The following is a 27,064-nucleotide window of genomic DNA, read 5'->3' on the forward strand; positions in this document are numbered from 1 at the left end:
AATCTATTGTAATACCCATAATTCTTAGATTTACTATAACTTGCTACTTATAAATTGTGCAGCCCCCTCCCACAAATTAAGGAATCAAAACATGCACCAATTAACCGCATGGCTCAGCAAATGGATCCAAATGCAGGAGCTGTGTCCTGATCCTGCAAACTCTTCCACAGCTGGAGCCCCCCTGGACTTAAAAGAGGAGTGCTTGGAGGAATTAAAAGATCACTCCCATGAAGTACTAACATTATGTATCCTACAAACTCCTGGAATCTCAGCATAAGAGTGTCAGGTAAATCTATCCCCCCACGCCAGCCATCCAACAATACTGAAGTTAATGGGGTTGGCATGGATGTAACTGAGGGCTCTTCTAGTTTTGCCCTCTCTCTGAACTCAAAGCACAGTGTTAAAGGTTTAGAGTGATTTGAAGTATGCAGTGTATAAGTGGGACTTGTGGTAAAGAAAAATGTTAGGTTAATCACCCCCAGTAAAGACATAGCCTTTTAGTGATGCAGGAAAAGCAAATAATTTATTTACACATCTGTTTGTACAACATTACAGCTACCTGTAATGATCGGCATTACTGAGAATAGCTTTTTTCCATAAAATATATCACAAGAAAATACAGAGAAAGTGATCTGGTGACACACTGCAACAATATTTATACCACTTGTGTTGTAATTAACAGGATGAGATTAAAAATAATCATGCTGTTTTAGTAGGCTACCCATTTCAGGTCTGTTTCAGTGACCAGGTGATGGATTTTGTTATGGTTCATACCAAGCAATCTTTGAAATTCAAAAATCATCCCTCAAAGCAGTTTTACAATCCCCTGGTCTGTGAAGTGGGTAACAGATTCATTTCAACTTACTTCTGCTCTGTGGGAATTGGAATGAGGTACTCTCAAACCATAGCTTCTTGGGTTTTTTATTTTTGCAACATGCCATGATGTGTTTTCACATTGTCTCTAAGAGCCGATGCTATGTACCGGGTATGGACAAAGCACTAGAAAATATGATGTAAGGCATGGTTCAGGGGCCTGATCGTTTAAGGAGATGAGCACCCTCAAATGGTCTTCAGCTCCCATCAATTTCATCTGGTGCAGTTCTGAGGTAGGGCTACCATATGTCCATATTTTCCCAGACACGTCCGGCTTCTTGGTTCTTAAATTGCAGTCTGGGAGGAATTTTTAAATATCTAAAAACGTCTGGGATTTTGCCATTATTATTCTTCCCCAAAGAAGAGTTGATCATTCAAGAAAGAGAGTGAATGTTGATCACTTGAGAAAGTGCCCACTTTTTCCCCCTAGCTCCCAGAGCTTGCACCATGAAACAGCTGTTTTGCGTGGCTGGGAAGGAGGGGGGATGTGGCATGCTCAAGGGAGGAGGTAGGGCTGGGGCAGGGATTTGGGGAAGGGGTTGGAATGGGGACAGGAAAGGGGTGGGGTCAGGGGCAGGGGAGGCATGAGCAAATTCCCTCCCCTGCCAGAGTATCCTCTTTTTTGAATGTTCAAATCTGGTAACCCTATCTGAGGGCACTAAGCAATTTTCAAGCCAGGTCCCTGGCTGGCCAGAGATTGGATCCTCTCTACCTCCTAGGACATTTCCTACTCTGGTTTCTGATTCTGGGGTTGAATGAGCAGGAACTATACGGAGAGGCTGGAGGCTTTGCTTCTGCTCCTGGGTCTGCTTTAACAGCCCAAAGATGCTCATGAGGCCTGCACCTTCATTTTCCCCATCTGTAAAGTGCTTTGAATTGGTATTACTGTCATGCTCTAGTGCAGGGTCTCAAACTGTGGGTCAGGACCCCAAAGTGAGGCGCAAGCCTGTTTTTATGGGATTGTCAGGGCTGACGTTAGACTTGCTGAAGCCCAAGCCCCACCATGCGCGGCCAAAGCCCCAGGGCTTCTGCCCTGGGTGCCAGAAGGGGGTTGCGGTGCAATGAAGTTTGACAACCCCTGCTCTAGTGTATTTAGGACCTGATCCAAAGCCAACAGGAGTCTGTTCCTTGACCACTTCATGTTTTGGTTTAAGCCCTCCACTGAAGTCACTAGGAGTTTTACCATTGATCAAACCCACAGACAGGACACGGCAGCTTTAGGGGCAATGTGAAAGCTCAGGGGGAGATATTCCTCTGAAGAGGCCGTAAAGGGGATTACCCCGCCCTGCCCATTAGGACACTTCTGCACAATTTTTGTACCATTTTATCTATATTGATGTAGAAATCAATATAATCAGATCATGCAATCCCACTGTGCAGCTGTGGTGATATTGGTCTAGCAGTATAGCTTATTTCCATACACTAAACCCAGCATGAGCACCTTTTGGTTTTTTATACCAGCATAACTGTCCACAGCAGGGAACTGCTCTGATCTAACTATATAAACTTCCAGTTAAATTGGTACAAAGAGTATGTGTAGATCTTCCCTTCAGACAGCAAGTTACTTCTTATTCCATCCTCAGGTTGTATCATCACTTATTTTCAAACTAACCCCTGGCATCCTGAAGCTCTTTCTTTGGAGAAATTCCCACTCAGCATGAGAGCATAGAGCCAAGAATCCCAGGATGAGTTACAAAGAGTTTTAACTTTGATACAGCGGGGGAAGCGGTAGGCCCTCTGATTTTGCTTTTGGGTTCAGCTGGCAAAATGAGTCACCAAAAAACTACTCCTTAAACTGAAATTGACCTGAGATGAGCTGAGATTTGTGTCTCCTGGTCATTTGAAGTAAAAGGAAACCGCTCGCCTCTACCGTGAATAAAAACCATAAATTGTCAAATCAAGCCCTAACTAAATGTAGAGGTTTAGTTATTTTGAATTCACTGACATGGACAAGATACAACTGGCCTCATAATAAATGACATTAGCACACTAGATTAGTGCTTTTGTGTGCATGCGTGTGAGTGTGCCCACGCGTGAGAGAAAGACATCACTTTACAAAAGATACCAGGCATCCAATGTGATGCTTCTAAAATAACACAGAACTGCTAACTATTTTTAAATTTAATTTGCTAAGTAGGTTAGGGCATGACAAAGTGCGTCTAAGAAAAACCTGTACAAAATGAGTTTGTTTTTTACATCCCATGGATGCACATGAAATACAAATCTGGTCTATTTTATATATACACCTTTACAGTACATGAAATGTAGAGATGAACAAATGGAAAAAAAATTATATATGTGCCCAAAATAGCCGATAAAATATGGAAAAAAACTCTGTAGCCTCATGGCAGGTGAGTAAAGGCACAAGGACTAAAAATAACTGTGCAATAAACATAAGTACAGTCTGTGCAACAAAGCAAACTGAATGGCTCCCATGGTAGAATTTACAGTAATTCTCAAAATATACCAGTATTTAAACATACTGTAAGTGCAACATTTACTGCTCTGTAGCATACTAAAGTATTCATATGGAATGAAATTCTTCCTGCACCAAGCCTGGGGAAATGGGCTTTGGGCAGTGTAGGAGACAAGATGGGGTACATGTTGGGAAGACCGGGGTTACAGTACAGTCATGCATGGTCTCTGTTCCAGTCTGTAGGGTGGAATAGCTGCAGTCTCTCTACACACTCTACAGGGTGGTTGCTGGACGCTGGATCCATTTAAGTGCCAGCCTACCCCAAAAAGATCTCCTCTCTGGTGCATAGAGGGTACCCCTTTCCACACCATTCTTCATAGGCCTGACACGCAGCATAAGTTGTCCAGAGGGGTTTATGCCACCTCTACAGGCCACGGTGAATTCACTCCACTAAGAATGGTGCCATGAAAGTGGACAACTCTATTGTTACAGCTGTGACACTAACATCCAGTTAAAAAATAAACTTGTGTGCAAGTTCAAAGTAGGTGCAGGAAATATCAGACATCCAGTTTTATTAATACATATTTTCCACTATGCTTCAAGTTTTAGCCCAAAAAAAAGTAACCTAAGGATTACTTTTACAGTTAAAAATCTGCAAGAATTTTAGTTTATTGGCCCCTCCAAAAACCCAAACTGCACAATTTAAGGAATGCAATGTAACATTTACAGTGGAATTTATAGCACAGACCTGGCTGAAGTGCCCTTGACTACAGCAACCCATACATGATCTGCATCTGTCTATGGAGGTACAGAGTGCTAGGCTAAGCTACATGGTAAGGCTATGTCTTGCAAATATAGGTTTTAATCACTGCATTTAATTTGGTTGCTGTGCGGAGTAGGAAATAAAACCCAGAGGAATGTCTTCCTGCAGCCTCACTCTGGACTGGTTTAGGGCTGATCTATACTGTGGATTCAACTATCAAGGCAACTGGCTGCAACATGCTCCATGTAGTACACAGTGGAATTGCCTTCAGTACCCATATTAAAGCTGTGGATAGGATTAGCCTGGTTATTGAACATGATTAAAGTCCCAAGAGTTAATATCTAAAAATTCCCTGATGTGAAGCATTTCAGGTGTATTCTCCTCCATTTGTTTAAAATGGGTGCACTAAAGCGCTCTGATATCATGGTGGTGGGCACGGTATAAACACCTAGACAGGCACATGCCTTCTGTGCAGCAGTGAAAAGGTTAAGTGATGAGCAAGGACATGGGTGTGGGTAAAGGATGTGCTCTGGTGAGATCCAGTTAAAAAAATGTTACTCTCCTGCTTACTGGAGCAACTTTAAGTAAATTATACAGTGCAATGGATTTTATTGACTCAAAGTATAGATTAATGGCACATGAGTTGTGAAAGACCCATTAAGGGTCTGTCAGTTCTAGGATTTAAAGATGCATTGTCTGATGGTGGCGACTAATCCGTTCTAAAAGTCTAGTGTAGAGACGGCAGTGAATTCCCTTAATATCAGCAATGTTGAACAGCTCAGCACAATTTAAGATTATGCACGGCCTTGTCTGGACTTTTAGAACAGGTCAGTTAGCTGGCCCCTTCTACCACCATACCTTTAAATCCTAGTCAAGGTAAACTCTTAAAGGGCAACCTGGCTAGTGGCTAGTTTTTTTGTAAGCTAAGTCATGGTAGCCAGCAAGTGTGAATTGGCATTTGGAAGAATGACTCTTCCTGTATGCAGTTTGTTATTTACTCTGAGCTATGGGCATGATCCAAAGTCCACTGAATGGATAAGTGCTGCACCTTATCTTTCTGGTGCCTGCCAAAAGTCACTTTAATATTATCCTCAACAATGCTCTACACTATATAGCTCTCTCTGTATGTGTATTTTATATCTATCTATCTCAAAATCATGCAATAAAAGCAACTACCCTCCCGGTCTATTGGTATGAGCTTCTGATAACCAGGATGACTTCTTAATGTTTGTTTCCCCTCAGCTCTCTTAAAAGCTTGCCCATGCAAAATTCACATCATGGATCATACCAGGAAGTTCTGATCAAGACAGGACTGCAGAATTGCACCCTAAATAGATTTGGACTTTACTTACGTGTACAGGCTTTTAGGTTCAGCTACCTTGCAAAGAAGGATTTACACCTAAGGAATGTAAAGCTGGAATTCTTGCTATTGGAGGACTGGCATCAGCTATAAGCAAAAGGGAGCTAATGCACAACCCCTGTTCTCTCTTGCATGAGAGCATGTGCTGCCCAAGTCTATTTGGAAGCGAGTATGGAGTGTCCCTTGCTATTCTGGCCGTTCTTCCCCGCTGCAACAGCAAGTGCTAAACATCCAAATCACAATCATCATCAAAACTATTAAGCTAAATTAAAATTTGGCCCACATAATTTGTTACAGAGGCCCTCTTCACGCTGGCCAAAGAAATGAGGCTAACACCTCTGTATTAAGCCAAAGCACAGCTCACTACAGAGCCACGAACTAGAGCTGGTCACATTGTTTGAAATTGGTAAAATTTTGACGTTTGGAAAAGTTCAGTAGAAATGTTGGCAAAATTTTGGATCTCCTCCAACACCTTTTTATTTAAACCAGCTCTCCTGCTAACACACTTTCCTTGGTCACTGTAAATAGGGCCATTAAGTCCTTACCTACAATAGGCTTTTTCTCCCTCCTCTAAAACCACCTCTCATTGTTGCTAATGCTGGCTCACCTCCATCAGTGATAGAAGCAGCGGGACTCTAACATAGACAAGGTACTGGGCTCAGCTTCTCTTTCAAGCACTGTATCATTTATACCTGCTCAGGGCAGGGCAGCATGAGGGTTCAAACTCCAGCATCCAGTCTACATTAATGTTCCTGTTGTTGCTATCACATGTTGTGCTAAGACAGTGGTAGGAACAGTGGACGGAAAAGCCTACCAGATACCTCCAGCGACGCAAGACCCATCACACAAAAACCCACCACCTTATAGACTTGAATATTCAGTCTCCATACTATACCTTCTCAGCCCTGAAAACAGGTGCTCCACAGTCTGGCTGAGACAACTGGATAATGCAGGCAGCTTGAAGCACTGCTCCCCTGTAGCTTAAGGACCTAAGTATGCATTCCTTGGACAGCCAAACCTCATGTCAGTGGGAGTTCTGACTGCCCAAGGAACGCAGGATCAGTCCCCAAAGGGGAGATTCAAGTCATTCTCATACCTTTCCTAAAATCCGTCATTCAGCACCAAAAAACCTCCTCAAACAGGTTGCTATTAACATACACAAGCTATCAATAATTTGCCTTGTTCTGTAGGTAAACAAATCTGTGTTAAGGACCCTTAACCTTCCACAGACTTGAATTTGCCCCTGGTAAGTTTTTGATCAGATTTCTCTCTCTCTGATTTAGAAAATGGAATGACCACCAATTAGATCTCGACTAGGCAAAATGGCATGATGTAATTATTAGAGCAGGTAAAAAGGCCAGTTTTTTTTTAAAATGGGAAATTTGAACAAAAATGTTAATTTTTCAAAATTGCAAATTTAAATAATTTGCTTCCCTCCCCTTTTTTAGCCTCCTTTCCTGGTAGCAAAATAGAAACAGGAAAAGGGTGGAGGAGGGAGTGAAAGGAATATTTTAAAAAACATTTTAAAGAAAAAAATACCATTTTTCTTCAGTGTCTGACAAATTTTTTTTTGACCAGCTCTAATAATCAGACTCAGACTATCCCAACTATATAAGAACCCACAAACCCAGTTCAGCCAATGTGCGCGCCAACATCACATACTCTTTGCTTAACTTAAGTTACCAAAGTGTTTCATTTATAGGTGTTCAGTTGACCTCACAAAAGTACAAGAGAAAAAAAAAAAAGTGTCCCACCAAAGAGCCTGTATAGACAGAACAATGTTGTACGTCAGGGTTACAGAATTCAAACCTAATGCATCCTGTAACCCGTATCAACCTCTACACACACATGAAAAGTTTCATTAACACCCCTCTGCCCTCCCCCAACTTGCTATGCATCAAGTAACAAACAGCTGTTGAGATCAATACTCCTCTATTTGAAAGTACTAGAACAATATGCACTACACAACAGGAATGAAATTGAAGCATTAACATTACAGTTTAGTTGCGTTACACTGACTGCAATGCCCTTTTGATGACTTTCTGGGAGCAGCTACCGTAATGACACTTGATGCACAGATGAGCAGCATTACTTACACTGTGAGAGATCTGCTCACAGAAAGTCTGATCCAGCTCCCGTGGAATGCAACAGGCTGTTTTGCCATTGATTCAATGGGAGTTCGATCAGGCCCCCTGATTCAGGTTGTCTTGAAAACACTACACAAATTAGGGTTTCTGTTCCCCCTTGTTTAAAAGATGACAATCTTGTATTTGCTGGTATTTAACTTCTCCGATTTAATTTTAAAATTCCAATATGCTTGACCTTTATCCCAGACTACTAGAACTAGGCCAGAGAGGACATTTAATACTGACTTTTCTTATTAGCCCACTTCCCCAGCTGGGTCAGTGTGTTATTACAGGGCACACTCCTCATTTGTACATTAGCCTTAGTGTCCTAAATTGCCACCATTAAGTATAACTGGCAAAATTCTTTGCTAGTGTTTACTAGCATGGGTCCATTAACAGTACTACACCATTTTATGCCAGCAGAAATTCGGACCTTCATCTCTCCTTGGTGTCCCAACTGGATTAATTAAACCTATAGTAATTCTTCCATAGAGCTGGTTGAAAAAAAGAAAAAAAAAAAAAACAAAAACACAACCCCAAAACCCCTGAATTCACTCCCCCGAGAAAAAAAACACAGCCTTGAAGAAAGAAGTAAGCTTTTTAGTTGGACTTTTTTTTGGTCCCCCTCCTACAGATCTGCTCAGAAAAAAAAAAAAAAAAAAAAAGGAGTTCAGGGGTGGGCATGTGAAAGTTTGTCAATGTCAATTTTTTAAAATGAAAATTTCTAACCAGCTCTAGTTTAAGAACTAATAAAACGGAAATGATTCAAAAATATAGGAAAACAAACATTCTCTCTCCTTCCCATGTCAGTACAAATTAAAGTTTCTTGGCCAGAACCTCTGCTGGTATAAATCTGTGGCACTCCACTGAAATCAAAACTAAATATGCATTAACTGGAGAACTGGCCCTTAATGTGTAACTACTGATGTTAGAAAGGATTTGAGGCTTGACTTCAGTGACTCTGAAACAAATAAATAAACCGTGCCTTTTCCACAATAGGCAGTGTTTCATATTTGAGTGTGACTTCTGGCAAGAAGTAAACTGTCTTTTTCCATTGCACAAAAAAACCCTTTGCATTTAGGCTGACCTCAATGTTGCTTTAGCTTGAGGATTTGAAGTAGAGAGAACTTGCTCCATGTAAGGAGCAGATAAATACAGATATGGTATCTCGGACAGAACTTAGGCTGTCAGAGTCAAAAAAAGCTCAATTTCAATATAGAAATGTTCGTTGTATTGTGGTATTACTAAACTGGAGGTAACATTAAAAAACTAGACTGATTAATATTTTAATCTGAGTTTGAAATAATCTACCCAGCAAGGTAAATCATTGCTCAACTAAATATAGCACAGATGACTGGATTGGCCCAGTCCTACAAATGCCAACATCAGTGACTTTCCTCTGTTGACAGTTCCATCAAGTTCAATGGGAATAGTCATGGCAGTGGTTACACATATGCTCGAGTGTTTGCAGGCTCAGGCAGCGCATGTGTAAATACAAACTAGATCCTGGGTCCTGCTTGCATTTCCCCTGCTGGGGATTCCCCTGCTATATGGTTGGGAGGGGCATCCAAAAGCCAGCACAGCTGGGAGCTACAACTGGCTCTCTCCTCCCCACTCTGCCAAAATTGTTCTACAGGGCCAGTCTCTCTGCTGTGTCCAAGATCAGATGTTAATAGCAGGTTGTGTTCCCATAAGTCTCTGTCAAGGTAATGACTCCTTGTTACTGATGTGACATTGCATCACCTGTATGAAAAACACCTTTTGTCCCAAGGCTTTTGTGCAAAAGACAACTTGGTCTTACACAGGTCACTAGTTACTGCAGATCTAATATTAGACCTAAAGTTGCCAGAACTAGAGTTTTGTTTTTTTAGAATAGTGACTCCTGAGAGAAAATAAATTTCTTCATTCAGAAAGAAAAGGCAACATTAAAAATAAATATACAAGCTATCATACAAAGTCATTCCCCTCAGGAGTGGGGATGTAATTGCCTTCTATGCAATCAAAACCTATTTAAGGCAACTGCTTTAGCACACTCACAAACACGATGGATTGAGGAACAGATTTTCAAGTTCTCAGCACCGAGCAGCTCCCCACGCAACTGCTGAACAGTTTTAAAAATCTACCTATAAGCATGAAATTGACCTATGTGTACAGGTAGCCCAAATGCTATTGTGAGGATTCAAGTGAAACTTAAGACTATTTACCACGGATGTAAGTTCTCCGTGCACAGGGGCGAATTTGACCCTAATTATGTACGGCCCAATCCTGCATCCACTGAACTCCAGGGGAGTTTTGCTGTTGAGTTCAATGTGAGCAGGATCAGGCTTTCAGCTTCTAAAACATCCAATTTAATAATTTTCTATTAACCAAAACCTGAAGACCTTAGTCACTCTTTACTCAAAGCATCAATTGACTGTCCCGCTCTAATAAAGGCTTTTAAAGTGTTATACTACAAAATTCTGAATGTTGGACTTCATTTTTTTTAAATAAATGTTTGAAAACCTGAGTATTTCCCCTAATATTTAAATAAGGAAACACTTTCCAATCTGAAACAGCAGTAGCTTCATCTACAGCTGCAAACTTCATTGCTTTAGAATAGTAAAAAACGTACCTTAGCACGTTTACAGACAAGGACCATCAGGTATTGTATTGCGTCTTGTATTGCGTCTGCTGGTTGTAGTTTACCTCAAGGGCCCCCTAAACCTAGATCACATCTTAAGATTAATTATGGCCAGCTCACACGATTTTAAACACAGGATAGTCCATGTCTATGCAGAGGGCCAGATTTATGGCACAGACTTAGAGGCAGCACAAAGCAAGTGGAAACTTCAGTGCTGAAGCACAGCTGAGGATCTTTCCACTAGAGGGAAATCCTTGGGTAGAATTAAGCTGGCATAGCTGTTTCAACCTCATCAGTTGCCCCATCAGCCCCCTTATAGGGGAAGGGGATGATGGTCTGCCTGATCTCCTACTGATGGAACCAGTGCAAGACTGCCGGAGCCCATGTAATTTAGCATAGTTACTTTGGACTCAACTTTTCCCTCTGGCTGCTCCAAAATCAGGGGAGCAAAGGGGTTAGAGATACCTTCTTCCTAATCTCCTCTGCTAAGACTCTATCCTTAAGTGTTTAATGTTAAGCACCAAAATAACATTTTTCCACTGGAGATAAGCCCTTATACGGTTCACCCAGGCCTGAAAGGACAATTACATTTTCATCATTAGCTCTCCTCCAGTCCTGTGGCCCTACCTAGAGCTTAACTGACAGATTCAAATAAATAACTGAATTGGTTTTATTGTCTTGCCTTCAGGAAAGACAATTTTCAGTGCTTCCCCACACCTGCCCGTTACTCCAATAAGATATCACTGAAGGCAAGATTACAGCAGCTGCAGAAAAAAAAATATATATATATTTACATCAGTAACAGAATACATGCTCTAGGTATTCAGATTATGGAAAAAAATGCATTCGATACACAAACAAAAATACACAAAGACAATGGTAGGTGTGAGACAAACTGCCAACAAGTATATACAGAAAATCAGTCATATCTACTGCAACCGTCCATTTCCAAGGAGCGTGTTAAAACAAACAAGAACACATCTCTATGCACGTAGGCAAAGCCAGACATTTGTTTACAGAGAAATCAACCAGAGTGTGTCCCTGCTTGTGCCAATTGGTATGAAAGGATGGATTTTTTTCCTCTCCAACCGTGTTTGTGTTTTTTTTAAACTTTAAAGTGTAAAAAAAAATTTTTTTTTTTTTTTAAACAAAATGTTTAGTGCTTGGAATAAAATTTCACAGCATTTAACTTCTAGCTGATTTTACTTTTAGCTAAAAGGTCTTAATTCTACAAGAAATGGACCCAATTCAGGAAGCACATAAATGGTGTTTAAACCCATCCCTAGACAGGACAGTACTTATGCAAGTGCTTAACTTTAAGCATATCCTTAACTCCAATGGGACCTAAGTACAGTATATGCTTAAAGTTAAGCACATGCTTATGTACTTTCCCAATTCAGAGCATATGAATGTGTGCATGTGTGTATTCAGACAGGAGATGTAGTATTTGGGATGGGTAATTTGGTGAAAGCAAGCTCTTGTGAAACAGTGGGGTTGGGGGTGGAACATAAGACACCAAGGTAATGTGCAGTAAGTGTGATTTTTACTTTTAACCGCTCAAAGGTTAAAATTAGTTTACATCAGGGATTAACCAACTACAAAAACTGTAGGAGGACCCCACCATTCTCTCTCTTCCATGCCCCCCCCCCAGCTCTCTCTCTCTCTCTCATAGGAGTGCAACAGTGTGCTTTGGTTGTGGGAAAGGGAATTGAGCTATTTGTTTAAGTTAAAGTTTTTCTTTAAAATAATGAAGTGGATTTGCATGCAGTCAGTAACAGTTAAAAGAAAGAATGTGTTCCCTGGTTGAAGCCTTCAAATGCAGAGGAGTTGGATCCCAGAATTAATTGTAAATGGCCCAGTGATAAACCCCTGTAAATAAGGGTGTACATTGCAATGCTTCAGTGCGATAGGGACCCAGGCTCAACACACACACACACCCCAGACAGACTGGCAATCATCCTGAACTTGGATATGTGGCCTTCATATTAAAAGCACTTTTTGCTGACAGTGGCAAACAAGCGGATGGTGTTTTTACATGGATATTAACAATTCTGCAGTCTGAGCCTCATCCCCCCCAGATATTCATTTTTAAAAATGCACAGGTTTGGCCAAAGGTTTATTTTTACCTCTGTGGTTTCAGTAGTAAAGCTCTGGCAAAGCTAAATTCAATAGAGAGTGTGATGTCGTCAGCACCAGACAGGAATCAAACCTGGGTATGTTGAATTTTTGGGAGTACCCTCATTCATTTGAAAGAATGAAAGAGTAATTCTTGTTCTCAAAGGGAGGGGAGACATCCATATGTGTCCACTGAATTTCACCCTTACCACTAGAGGTAGAGTCATTATGTCCAGTAGCTAAAACAGCGTGATCCAGTTATATTGTTATAACATTAATATATAGTAGTGATCTTGTCACAGATATTGAAAGTGCATGAAAAAAATGAATCAAGCCGATTTGATGACTCACAGAGAAGTGTACCAGACATCATATAAACATACCCACACCCCCACATTCACACATAAGATATATATAGAATCATTTACAGTATCAGAGTGATGTTTAGATCCAGTGGCATGTGCAGAAATATCAGGCAATTGCTTTTTGTCCTTCAATTTTTTATTTCCAGGATAGATGGGTTGTGGTCTAGGATGGCCAAAATAATCTTGTCCATATACTGTCGCAATCTGAAGTTTATTTCCTCCTGTTCTTTAAGAGCTTCCATGAGCTGAAACAAAGATTCCCAAGTTAAGTATCTATTGCAAAATGTCACTCATCTAATTTTAATTTACACAATGCTGTAGGTATGAGGCTTGGCCTCGGGTTCCCTTTGTATTAAAAAAATTACTCATTGCCTCTAATGATACTCTGCTCTTCCCTCACCCCAAGAGATCGCAAAGTGAAGACACAAAAAGGTAGATAAGTATCCCCATTATGCAGTTGGCTAACACAGGCACTTAAGTCTGTGTAAATTATGTTGCTCAGGGGGTGGTATATTCATCCCCCTGAGCGACATAAGTTCTGCCGACATGAGCGCTAGACGGCGCTATGCCGGTGGGAGAGCTTCTCCTGCTGACGCAGCTTCTGCCGCTCTCGGAGGTGGTTTTATTATACCAACAGGAGAGCTCTCTGTCGGCACAGAGCGTCTTCACCGGACGCACTGCAGTGCCATAGGTGCAGTGCTGTATGTATAGACATACCCCTAAGTACCACTGAGCAAGTCACTTGAGTCAGGGGCAAAGCTGTAAATAGAATCCAAGGCTCCCGACTCAGAGCCTGGTATTCTATCCACTAGCCCATACTGCCTGCTCATGAACGAGTGGGTGTCTGTTTCCTCATCTGAGAGCATATATTATTGAAACCTTTTTAAAGCACTCCTACATCTGTAGAAAAAAGGGTGCTGTAAATACAGAGTATTGAGGAACAGCGTGAGAATTAAAACACATAATGTTTTGAGGCTACAGTTTCCTGTCCAAATAAAAAGATCTATTTTAATCATAAATAATGCACCTTTGGTGCTATATTAACGTGCAGGGGAAATGTACATATTGTACTTTCACCAAGGCTCTTAGGATCTGAGAGCATCTTTAGTTCATTTCAAGACAAGTTGCTTTATATACACAGCATGTTTCGGGTGAGATTTTCAAAGCTGTTTAAGAGATCTGGATGCCCCGTTCTCATTAAAATTAATGGTTTGGGGGCATCCAGTTCTGTTAGGTGGCCTTTAAAATCTCAGGCCAAAATTACACCGACGTAAGTGCCAGGGGGGACAGTACTAGGTCGGCGGGCGAGCTTCTCCCACCGACACAGCTACCACCTCTCAGAGAGGTGGATTTATTCTGCCGATGGGAGAGCTCTCTCCTGTTAGCATAGAGCATCTTCACCAGACCCACTGCAGCAGCACTGCTGTAGGGCTTCTAGTGTAGACTAGCCCTGAGAAAAATTCCACAAAGCGACACCACACAACCAGTCTCCACAAGGCCCTGATCCAGCAAGGTACTTAAGCACACGCCTAACTTTAAACCCAGGAGTGGTCCCCTGAAGTCAACAGGTCTATTCAAGTGCTTAGTTGGGTACAAGTTCCATACCACAACTCACTTTACAAAAGCAAAAAGGGAAACTATCTAATACTTACATACTAATACTGACCTTTGGTTGTCTTCAAAGTCCATAGCCCTTGTGGCTTGGAAGAACCTCTCGAATCATCTCACCTGGTCCCCTGCCCAAGTGTAAGAGCTCCTCTAGAATATCTTGCTAAGTGCTACTTCATTAAGTGTCTACATTATGGGTTTGTACACAAACTTTTTAGTTCTGTTTGGTTAGGCTCCAAAATAGGGTGAGGTCTTCAATAAATATAGCTCCATTAAAGTCAATGGAGTCACAAAGGTTCACGTAGGCCAAATCCTTAGCCAGTTGCTTTTTGAAAGGTCAGCTATCAACAGTCACAAACTCATGGTATTAGCATTAACTCCATTGAGGTGAATGGGTTTATCAACAGGGACAAATGTGGACTGGTTAGTTAAAGTATGCAGTATCGTTTACAACTTCTTAGCAACTAGGAGGTGTGCCAGGTTTTCCCCAGGCTGTGCCAACTGAAAATGAGGAGCCAAATGTGTAAACTCAGTTTGAAGCATGAGCAAAATTCTCTCTTGGTTATACAAGAGTAAATCCTCTGAAGTTACTCCAGTTTGACACTGGAATAAATCTGATCAGAAAATCTGGGACCACACTTGAAGAAATGAGATACCATAAGGCACCTGCTATACAGCAAAACAGTGTCTATAACAGCAGTCAGTGCCTTAAATAGATCGCCTTTAGATTGAAAGCTGCCATCCTTTGAAACAAACCCATATTAAGATGGAATTTCTCTATTATTTTGATAATGAAACTAGTTGGATAATGCTAAAATAAGCATCTGAAAAGATCACTAGATTTAGCTACATTCCTAGCAGAACAGGAATTATGTTGCTGATTTGTCTGTGTAACAACCTTCACCTTGACAGTTAATCTGTTCCTGCTTGTTAGAACTTTTATATTCAGTTATTAGCATTGTTTTGCTCTCAGTTGCATTACCTCATCTCTTGATGCAGAGTCGATTTCAGCAGCCAGTGATTGGGCTTTTGTCTGTGTTGCAAAGAGATTTTTAGCTTCATAAAGACTAAGACTTAGGATCTGTCCATTAAGGTCATCATTCTGGTCACGAAGTTTCTGATTCTCCTATTAAAATAGGAAAGAGAATGGAATGGAGTTTTCATAAAATGTAAGAAATACACTGCTCAGGTAACATGAAAGCGAACACCACTTTTGTTTTCCATGTCACTATCCACTTTTTTAAGATCTGCCCTTTACAATGGTACCTCTAAAAATGGTCAAACACTGTAGGGTTTCAGAGAAAGACCTAAATTCCACACAATAATTCCACCTAATTGTGGAATGTTACAGGGCCTTCACAGAAGACCTTTCCTACTGATCCCAGCTGTGGATCAGCTTCTGTGCCAAGCGTGATACACTTAAAAGAACAAAAACTAACAAACCCATGTGTATCTTCACTTAGTTTTCCATTTTCTGTACTAAGTGGCTGAACAATCAGCCCTATCTTCATCTTTGTCTTCAAATATGATTACTGTAAGCATTCCAATTTTGGAGATAGTCTTCAAGCAACACAGACTCCAGTCAGAGTTATTGGGATGACCCCTAGGAGCTTAGTCATATTGGGGAGAAAAATACAGACCGACAAAAGTGCCCCAACTCAAATATGCCTTTATTATTTGTGGCCAAGGTGACAAGACTTCCTGTGTGAACATGTACCACGTTTACTGATGTATGGATTGCTTTTAGGGTCTAGTTCATATAGCGTAGGGGTCCCCAAACTGTGGGGCATACCCCCCCCCCAAGGGGGGGCATGGCAGGGCCTGGGCCAGCCCCCAAGAGCAGGAAGGGGGAGAACCACCCAGCCCCACTCCGCCCCCAGCTCTCAGGCATGGCTCCATTCCTGGCCCCAGCTCTGGCTCCATTCCTGGCCCCCGACTGTGGTCCAGCTGCGGCTTCCACTCCTGGCATCAGCGTCAGCCCCTGGCTATGACTCTGTTCTCGCTTCCAGCCCCAGACCTGCCTGCAGCTGCGGCCCCCCTCCCCAGCAGCAGCAGCCCCACTCCTGGTCCCGGGGCAGGACCATGAAAAGTTTGGGGACCACTGATATAAAGGATAGCAGCCTACTACTGATGCCAGATAACAGAGTTACTTCCTTATCAAAAGTGACATGGCCTATGGATCTGAAAGCCTCCAGTTTGGATCGCATGGTCAACCCATGTGAGTCCTTGTGTAGGAGACCCACAAATGCTTGAGCATGGCTCTTGCACTATGCAGGCTGCATTTACAATCCTTTCAAAAAGCAAACAGAGCTTGGGAAGTCTTAAATGCAAACACTATAGAGAGACTCCATATCAGGGCAATGAAAGTTTCTCTTGGGAGTTTGTTGATAAAAGTTACAATTAGAGATATTTTTCCAGCATCTCTGCACAATTATCCAATCATCACCCCCATGAACATGAGAGGCTTGGAGCCCCCATCCTGCTCACCTGCTTTAGCCGTTTAATTTCATGCTCCATTTCCACTTCCCTCGTTCTTGCGTTGAATTCACTCACGCTAGACGAGGAGCTTCTCCCCCGGCCAGGGCGCTCGCAATCTAGCTTGTACAGCTGCAGGTGCTCCAGTTCCTTTCGCAAGTCCTCAATGAGCTGCAAGGAGATGAAGACAGGATGGTCCATTTTAATAAGCAGCAAATGACCACCTGCATACGAACTGATCAGCTCTTCAGGACAGGGACTGCCTAGGTGTTTGGAGGATAACTGGTGCAGTGTGGCTCTGATCCAGACCGGGGCAGCTGGGCGCTTCTGCGACACAGCCAGCCCCTCAGCAGCCCATCTTAGGAAGTGCTGATCACACAGCCAGTTTATGAAGTGCAAGGGTATCTAAGGAACCTTGAAAGGCACCTTCACAGCTGCACCTTTTCAGAGGCATGGAGATCATGGGAGAGCAGCGCCAAAGTCTACAGTTGTGGCAGGGACTATCAGTACATGTTTGTACAGCGCCTAGCACAATGGGGCTGCCAGCCTGTTCAATGCCTCTAGGCCCTCCTGCAATACAAGTAAGGGTTAAACAATAAGTGCCACAAGGGGAAATGCCACATCGACATTATCCCTGGATCCTCCTGTGGCAGCCCTTGCATGTGACGATGCACCTATTGATTTACTCACTCTTGCAAGGAAGGGCTGCTGGAGTGGGCTCTGTACCTCTGTTCATACCCACCTCCTGAGTAGCTTCCCTCTCCTTGTTAAACTCTAGTCTGTTCTGTCGCAGTTTGTCCATCATCCTTTTGTACAGGTCCATCTCGTCCTTCAGCCGCAGACTGGTGTCTTCTAACCTATCTGACATGCGTTGCCTCTCCTGAAACAAACCAGGAGCTTGATAGCCAAGTTGGACTCCCCCGGCCCATCATGTTTCCAGATCATTGTTTTACACCATGCTCATTGGCCAACACCATTCATCAGCATGGGTGCAGCTACTCTAGGGCCATGTTGCAACTAGAAGCTTAATCTCCTGGAGGTCGATCCTTCCAGCTATCTGTATGCAGAGCTGTATTCAATCAGTGGAAGTTCTGAGTGTACTAGCACTTAACAGGATCGGGGCCACTATATAAGCAAGCAGCCTCCCAGGATAACAAAAACAGGTACTTTATCTGTCAGTGAATATTCCAGAACTCTTCCGAGAGCCAGAGAAGTGGGATATTTCTGTATAGTTTAGGGAGATAATTTCTCAAAAGCATAAAAGCTTAAACACACGACACAAACTTGCCATTTGAAGAACTCTCCTCCTTATCCCCGCCATCATTTTCCTTGCAAAACCCTTCAGTTTTCAGACTAATTTAGGAGAACGCAATTCATTTTACCATGCTGAAAGGAAAACTCACTATGCCTCTGATCTAACGCCTAACGAAGTCAACGGAAAGACACCCATTCATTTCAATGGGTCTTGGATAGGACTATAAGAGCCAGTCACTTTTGAAGTTTGCCTCAGAAATATTCCTTTAGGTGTGAAATGTGACTGAGGGTCTCCCAATTCCATTTACATTATTTTTCTCTTATTTTGGGGATTGTCAGTTAAAAAACCCTATCGTTTAGTGACCAATTTTTGCCTACACAGCTGACTAGCAATCACTTATTACACAGATATGTTCAGCACTCAGAAGTTTAATTACCTCATCTAGTTTCTCTGTTTGTGATTTCAGTCGCGTAACAGTGGTTTTGAGTTCACCATTTTCTTCTTCAAGCTGTTGAACCCTATATAAAGACAGCGAGATTTACAGTAAACACGATCGGCAGGGAAAGTGTGGGGGATTGAGAGAAACATGCTCCCCAGAAAACCCCATTCATCTGGTCTCTTTATTGAGCCTAGGTGTTTAAAGACAAACTTCTCCCAGTGGTTTTCAGCAGTATCACTGATTTGGTTTAAGTGTCCAAAGATCCATATGGACATTTGGATGTGAGGGGGACGGGCCTGGCACAAGACCCTGAATAGAGCCTAAGAGAAAGGAACCAGTCCACAGAGAAGTGTCTGATAGAGTTGGCCCCAGTTCCTTCCTTGAAGCACTAATTTTAGAAAGCCAAATACCTACTTATTTAAGTTGCTCATGTAGACTTCTACATTCAGTGGTTGCTGAGAAAGCAGTGACATGTCCGTATACAAAGCCAGTAATAAGAGGCAACTGAACTTTTACTGTCTTCTAAGCTTCTACTGTGCATCTCTGGCACAAAGACAGAACACACAAGGCCCGACTTGCCACCCTGAACCTTGGGCAGTAATTTACCAGCATTCTAGTAGCTTTTTACACCCATTCTGCATAGATATAAACAGCTTTCCAAGGGCTAAGACAGCAGAGACTCAGTCTCACATCCTTCCTGTCCTGGTTGAAGATAAAATAGACGCCTGTGTCTGTGTAGAGGCAACAAGAATAGAGTCCTTGGCCCAAGTTCTAGTTTTATGGTTGATTGTGCTTTATAGGATTTCTTGGGCATGCTCACAGGAGGCTCTCTTACAGGCTTTGCTGCCTCACAATATGCCAGAGCTACAGCTTGGCATCCTTCAGTGCCCAGTGCAAGGCCCTTGGCTGAATGTCTGTACATGTGGGAGAACATCTGGCAGCTGATTGCAGTTGGGTTCTTGTCAGCAGTGTGAGGGTAATTATTTTCCTGTTTGATTTGAGTGATGGTAGGTGCCCAGAAAGCCATTAGTGAAGTACATTTACATAACACATTTGTTCTTATGCCATAAGATACACTGCCACAATGCAACTTGAGTAGGGAGTCAACAAATCTCAATTCAGGGGAAAAGCCAAGTGTATCCCATTCTCCTGTCCTTTTTGGGTATGTAGTGTGTCTATCAAGTTGTTCTGCATGGGCAGACCTCTACCAAGGCGGCTCTGTGAACAGGGATCAGGTGGGAGAATTTGGGTCTTACAGTAAGTTCTCCAGGGCAGGGATCCTTCCTACACTCAAAAAACTTAGCATGTCTTTGGACGTTACACAACTAAGTGACTCCTCTTCAATTATTTTAAGTATCTAACCCGTAACCATCTGCACACAAGGCAACATACAATCTAGGTTCACACACTAATGGAAAAAGTGGATTACAAAAAACACATGAGGAAAACAGCCATTAGATCTTCTGCTTCTAAGTGGATCTAAACACCACATCATCCCAGCTAGTATGTTTTTACCTTGTATTTAGCAGTTCAATTTCAGTGCCCTTTTCTTTTTCATACTTGCTGTATGCTTCTCTATGCCGTTTTATTTCTTCTTCCAGCGTTTGTTCAGCTGACGTCTCTTGGTCTTTCAACAGTTCTTCTAGTTCATGAACTCTAGGAAGGTCAGTCATTTTGGTAACAATTTCAAACACTTGCCCACACATCACATGCAAGATCAAATACACACACACACACTTTTATTCTATACTGATTTACCACTTAGATCCTTTTATGCACACTTCCCAGCAGCCAAAGTTAAGGAATATCTATTTCTCCATTATGGCCATTCTCTGTATTAACATGCTGGGTTCTCTCTGTGAACGAAGGCCAGTTTTCTGCCACGAGTATGTATACATTAAAAGACATGGGGGCATCCCCTTCATAACATGATGTGAGATGACTCTCCCTAGACAGCCAGCTGCAAGCAAGTCAGATACTCTGCTTGGCAGGACCATAACTGCTACTCTTGGTTAAAGGACACAATTCACTGCACATGCAGCAAGGCTGTGGAGTTCCATTTTTTGGGCTTCCCAGATGAAAAGCTTTGAGGACACTTGCTCTGTGTATGACAGTGACATGCACAAAATTCACCTGAAAGTTCACTTTGTTCTATTTAAGCAGCTGGGACCCAATACTGGATTTCCACTTTCCTTCTAGTCTCATTATAGCTCTGCTCCTGAAGGAATTGCAGTGACACAGCACAGAGGAAGCAGGCTGCATGTTTTATTACCTGTGAACTAGCTGCGTGTTTTCCTGTTTCAGTTTGCTCTTCAGGTCTCCGTTTGTCATGTTATCATTTTCCAGTTCGGTCACCTTTTTTTCTAAATAAGTGACCTAGAAAGAGAAGAGGATTTGAGTCTCTTTCACACCCACCCAGCCTCTTACATCTAAACCACAACAGGGGGCAAAGCTGCACTTGAGTGCCAAAGGCAAAATTTAATACAAGGGTCTAGGTTTCCAAGAGAGCAGGAGTGCATCTAGTTCTGATCTTCCCTTAAGGTCACGTCCCCAAAAACTGATCAATGCAAATGCACAATGAATTGACGCTTAGAAGTGCATATTTACTGGAATTAGATACATAGAGAAATTAAGCTGCATAGCATCACTTTAATAGACAGATTGTCATTACTTCATTTGCATGAATAACACTCAGCCTCTTGCAACAAGGTAGTGCAATGAGATTTAGTGCTTATGAGGGTGAATCCTCCAAGGCGGTAGGCAGACTTGGCTTCTACCAAAGTGACTCTCGCAGGACTCCCTTGAAGGGCCCCTGTAGGGTCAGCCTGTTGGAGGGAAAGTGATGCAGTGGGACAGGGCCCCAGACTGGAAGGCAAAACCTGGGCTCTATACACAGCTCTGCCATGGACTTGCTGCTGCAGCTTGGGCAGGTCACATTGGCCAAGTGTGTCCCCTAATTTTAGGTGCCCAACTTGAGATGCCTTGAGCCTGAGTTTGGATTTGGGAGTGCTCACCTCCCTGAAAATCAAGCCCCTGTAAGGCGCCTCAGAAGTTGGGCTCCAAAATGGGGCACTGAAAGCTTGGGTTTGCTTATATAAATTTTGGACTTTGAGGCCCAGTGGGCCTCAGTTTGGGAAACTGAGCTAAGCTGCAGCAAAATGAGCAGCTACCTCGATAATGGAATTGACAGACACATTGGGCCCAATCTCATTCACATTAAGGCTTCTTTATGCTGCTCTGGCAGCCCAGAGGGGCCATAAATGGACGTACTTGTCATCCATACTGGCTTTATTGGCATATCAATTTTAAAGGCCCTTTTACACTATCAGAGCGCAGGTAAGGGCTTTCTTTTTTACACAGAAGTTGTCCCACTATCACTATACCAGTGTAGTTAAAGCAGTACAACCGCTTAGGGTAGACGCCGTTATACTGGCATAGCTAGCCCTGGGGGGAAAAGAGAATAAACTGTGCTGGCATAAAACCCCTTTATATTGCTATAACTGTACCCATGCAAGAGTTTTACTGGGATAACCATTTTAGTTTAAAAAATGTATATTATATATAAATAACCTCATGTGCAACTGAAATACTGATACAAAAGCTATGTTTTGACCAGGCATTTAGTGGAGATAAGAATCAGACCCATTGTTGCTTTTTCATTTTCTTACTCCGTGAAAGGCTTACATATTAATCACGTTAGAGGTCATATTTCAATAAAGAATTCTTAGCTTGTACTTTCATTCTCTTTTTGGTTAGGTTCTTCTATTTCTTTTGGGAGAGGAAGTGAACATGAACTTTGGGATATTCCATTACTCCTCACTTTTCGTTAGAGATCCTGACTGATCTTGCCCATATCTACTAGCCACCTCGGGTGACTCTTTCTGGTAGACAGACAGGTCTCTGGCTGCACCAACAAGAGCTGTGCTGAATCTGTCAATCATGATGTGAAGGCTCCTCACCTTTTCAGTGATATCATTATCGCACGAGTCTATGCTGTCTCGGAACAAGTCCTCCATGCTGCCATTGCTGCTGCTGAAATTACTGTTGTGGAAGAGTTGTCTGGAAGAGCAAAAGGATTATTTTACATCATAGGGGGAAAAAAAAGTCTACTTTATGGACTGGCTTTGCACCTTGAATGTCCCCAGCTAACATCTGTGCAATAGCTTCAACATAACTTAACTACGTATGGCTCTGTTTACACTTGACTTTGTCGTCCTACTTTAACCAATACGTTTATTCCACGATGCAAATGTCTTGCTTGTCAAATTAGGCAGGGTTAAAAAGAGGTTAGTTGTTTATAGTTAACCACTATTTGTCCTTGTCCACGCCAGATGTGGAGTTAAAGTTGCATGTAATATCATGTTCACTTACATGCTAGATGCCAAATCTGGGGGAAGGTGGGACCTAAGTGATGTTGATAGGCTTCTGTGTAGCTATACCTATCAGTTTTGCAGAACAAGTGGCACAAAAGTTCTCTTTATTTACAGAAAAAACATAGAAGATTCCACTGTGTGATGCTGCAATATGCAAGAATTAAGAATACTTAAGACTGGTTTGAAACTACCTGTTTGGAAGTTACGTACAAGCTGCATGTTTGCAGATTTTCCTCACCACATTACGATGCTTTAACTTTGAGAGAGAGGATATGCCACTGTCCGGTACGTACAAAAAGTCACTGCTTCCCAAAGAGGGGTAGTATTAAGATTTCCTGGACCAGATCCAGTATGAGTATTGCATTCCTCCTCCACCCAAGTCCGTGTACTTAGTCTTAACTTGGACCTGAATCTGGAGTGACCACCATTTTTAAACAGCTGGGCAATTCCCTTTGCCCTCTGGCAACAAAACTAGGTCAGGAAGGCAATAAAATAGTAATTCCTGATGGGGCATAAGATGCAAACAGGATGGCATCTTTTCAAACTCCTAACAAGGAAACAACTGGCTGATTCACCTACTGGGCCAGCTTGTCCACTCCAAGAGCCTGTTGCTGACTAGAATGACTCTGATGAGTTCGCTCACTTATGGAATATTGAAGGCGGCAGCTCTATAATCAGAGAAATTATATTCTTCCTAAATCCAGCACCCAAGTGGCTGTGTTGGCCTCCAGACAGAAGAGATTTTATTACAACACTTTCAGCAACATGACGCTAACTTGGAATTCAATTAGCTTAGCTTCCCATTCATGTGCAATGCCACACCTATACAGTCTCTCCTCCACATTGGTGGGTAATTAATTCCTTCACCACGGACTTCATGCCAGGAGGTGCTGAGAGTCTCTCTCAATTGAGACCATACAGAATTAGTTGTGGACAAAGAACTACATTAAATTGTAGTGAGCGTGGAATAAATCAGCAGAGAAATAAGTCAGCAAAGCCGGTAAATAGGGGTTTGCCTAACCAACTTCTGTTTTATAAGCTAACTCAGAATTAAATGTGCTACTTGACTGAGGAGGGAAGAGAGAAGGAGGAATCCTAACCTCAACCTTCTGATGCGGCTGCTTCCAGCCGCAACCATGTCAAACCACCTCCCCCCCGACACTTCCTCCCCACCTAAAGCTTCTCTTCTGCACACCCTATTTGGTTTCTTTTGAGTACTTCATTCTTAGTATGAATCCATGACATCAGCATGAATTCTGGTCACAAATGATTTCAAAGTACTCAGAATGAGCTCAAGTGTCTTACCTTCCAAAAGCTGTGCTTGAGATTTTTCGGTTGGGGCTACATGGAGACAGAAGAAATAATGTAGTAAGCAAGCAGTTTATTTGGTTATTGTGCAATTCAGTAAAATCTCAGTTTAGTTGCCAATTGAGTTCCGTACAGCATATACAGCTGTCTTATTTTAGCTTTTAATTTGCTCCACCAAAACATGGTCATAAAACTTAATCATAAACTACACTAATAATTAATGGAACTCCTTGCCAGAGGATGTTGTGAAGGCCAAGACTATAACAGCGTTCAAAAAAGAACTAGATAAATTCATGGAGGATAGTTCCATCAATGGCTATTAGCCAGGATGGGCAGGGATGGTGTCCCTAGCCTCTGTTTGCCAGAAGTTGGGAATGGGCAACAGGGGATGGATCACTAGAGGATTACCTGTTCTGTTCATTCCCTCGGGGGCACCTGGCATTGGCCTTTGTCAGAAGACAGGACACTGGGCTAGATGGACCTTTAGTCTGACCCAGTATGGCCATTCTTATGCAACATGAAGTTGGGTGTAGAGCCATAAGCTACCGTGATCATGAATAAAATGAATTTGGGAATACTATATTCAGTACAAACAGCACTATCATATTTAAACAGATTTTTGCCAGCTTGAGTCAAAATGAAACTGTAGAACGGTATCTGCTGCAACTCATACACACGAGCAAATCCACTAGCCACCCCTACCCCACGATACATAGAAATGCACGGCTCTGTGACCGAGACTGATTGCACATCTTTTGTTGAAGCAGAACACTACTCTGAATTCAGGACTGTCAGTTGCAATGTCAAATTTCATACCAAAATGGTCAAAGATACAACCATCACATTTTACGTACTGCTGTGACAGCAGCTGTAACTGTTACATAACATATACTTGGTCATTGTTTTCTTATCAAGACTAGATGAAGTGCATTAAGTTCTAGTTCCCGGGAATGTGAGAAGCGGCAAGCTTTGTATTCCGCTTCTAGGGGGAGCTAAAGGTTCACAGATGAATTGCCACAATAAGCAAGGGATTTGTAGAAATATTTAGACTCCTTCAGAGTCTAAGGAAAATGCTTTGCAACTGTCTATCTACATGTGGGTGGCAATACTGGGGACAGAGATATAAAGGAAAAAGCTAGAATTCTTGAGGAAGTCACCATCATCCTGGTTTTAAAGTTGCATTTTTTTCCCAAATCTGGTTTTAGGTTAATAAAATCCTCAAGCCACTTGAATCAAACCACAGAATCTAGAGATCCTGGGGCAGATTCTCAGCTGGTGTGAACTGTCTGTCCCATTGACATCCATGACCACAGCAGTGGAGCTATGACAATTTACACTAGCTGAGGATCCACCCCAGAGACTCATTAGATCAACTTATCTCCCTCCGTGATAGAAACGTGCTACCGGGAACAATCTCAGACAAGTAACAGTATTTTATCCATGGGTGCTGAGCAGTAGGGCTTCCCACTTCCTTGGGGAGGTTGTTCCACAGGCAAATACCACCCACACTCTGCAATTCAAGATCTCATTGTTTAAGTATTTAAAATGAAGAGGACATTAGTGCTCCAACTGAGAAATAGTTTCTTGATGGTAGGGAGAAGTTCTTGTTAAAATCAGGCAAGGTTTGAATATCCTATGCTATTCTTCAACAAGAACAACTGCCTGTTACATTTGATACTAGCTAGATGTGATGTATTGGATACAAGTTAACAGGAAAAAAGATGGGGCATATTACCGCAGTTTCCCCTTCTTATTTAGTAGCTGTTGCTTTGACTGCTGGCTAGCCCCATTTCAAAAGGGACTGCTGAGAACGGAGTGCTGGCAACTCACCTGTTTGCTTTCAAGTTTTTCAGCCTCGCTTCCAAGTCATTAAGCAGGTTTATTTTTTTGCAGCACTGGGAGCAGTAGACGTCCAGTAACTCGCTGTTATAAACGTGCCTCATTTTCCTCGGCGTTTGCCCAGCACTGTTTGCGGGAAAGGAGACCTGTTACTGGCTATTGTTACTAATTCAAATTCATTTCCCTCTTAGTGGTATTTCATAAGTAGTCACGTTGCAGTAAGCGTGCTGGGGAATGCATTGCCACTCCCACCACCCCTGCTCTGTCAAGGCCAGCTACAGGAACAGAGATGGGGTTCCAGAGCCCATTCGGATCAACTATATGCTGCTAATTACCACAATACCAAATCCCACTTGGAGGAGGGATTTTAAAAGAGCAAATGGTTTCTGCTATGTCTACACCAGGGGTTTTCAAACTTTTCAGGCTGCGTACCCCTTTCCAAAGAACGCAGTCTACCGCATACCCCTGTCTGAGATAGGGTCATAACATACCCATGATTAGATTGACAAGTCTGACTAAATACAATGTGTTGTCTGCTATGACAGGATTTTTCTTGCATACCCCCGGTGAGCTCACATACTCTAGGAGGTTGAAAACCACTGGTCTATGCTATCAGAACCACTGAGAGTCTGATTCTCGGTTATTCTGAGCCCAGGGTAATGGGAAAAGACAGGATCAGCTGATTGTAGTTCAGCGTCTCTCTCTCCCTCTCCAAGTATTAAAGAGCGAGTACTTCCTGAAGAGATTTAAGACATTCAGGTTCAATCTTCGTATTTATTTTTTTCCAATACAAGCTCATCCATCCTTACAAGACATGTCTTTTTGTAAGGGAATATTTAATACACAGTGTTAGCATGCTAAAAAGGAGGGAGACATTCATACTAGTCATCCCCAAACATTGCACAAGCACTAATGTTGTTCAAGGTCTAATCTGATTTCCAGCTTTAAGTCAGTCAATTTCTAATAGTTGCGAAATCCAAGTATTGCAATATATAAAGAGAATCAATCTAGGAGCAAAGCTAGGGGGTTTATTGCAGTGTGACCTGACATTACAGGCACTGGAAACAATGTAGTCGTCGCTGTGGCTTTTACAAGAAAGACATTTGCTAGTAGTGTTGTGGGCAGAAAT

The 27,064-nt window shown here is 42.3% G+C and overlaps 1 protein-coding gene across 4 annotated transcripts in view; it reads right to left on the minus strand.

The window, feature by feature from the left end:
- Window positions 1-12,756: 12,756 nt before the first annotated feature.
- The window catches only part of RAB11FIP4 (RAB11 family interacting protein 4), a 195,006-nt gene continuing 180,698 nt past the window's right edge, over window positions 12,757-27,064 (minus strand). For all 4 annotated transcript variants that reach the window (XM_073310342.1, XM_073310345.1, XM_073310343.1 and 1 more), the window contains 10 exons: window positions 25,927-26,061; window positions 24,094-24,129; window positions 22,375-22,474; window positions 20,688-20,791; window positions 19,931-20,071; window positions 18,413-18,494; window positions 17,464-17,601; window positions 16,734-16,892; window positions 15,229-15,372; window positions 12,757-12,883 (listed from right to left, as the gene is read on the minus strand). In XM_073310342.1, the coding sequence (XP_073166443.1) occupies window positions 12,767-12,883; window positions 15,229-15,372; window positions 16,734-16,892; window positions 17,464-17,601; window positions 18,413-18,494; window positions 19,931-20,071; window positions 20,688-20,791; window positions 22,375-22,474; window positions 24,094-24,129; window positions 25,927-26,061 (1,156 nt within the window). In that variant the 3' untranslated portion in view covers window positions 12,757-12,766. The remainder of the gene's footprint in view (window positions 12,884-15,228; window positions 15,373-16,733; window positions 16,893-17,463; window positions 17,602-18,412; window positions 18,495-19,930; window positions 20,072-20,687; window positions 20,792-22,374; window positions 22,475-24,093; window positions 24,130-25,926; window positions 26,062-27,064) is intronic.

This window comes from Lepidochelys kempii, chromosome 14, assembly GCF_965140265.1.
Source record: "Lepidochelys kempii isolate rLepKem1 chromosome 14, rLepKem1.hap2, whole genome shotgun sequence".
In the NCBI taxonomy this organism is placed as follows: Eukaryota; Metazoa; Chordata; order Testudines; family Cheloniidae; genus Lepidochelys; species Lepidochelys kempii.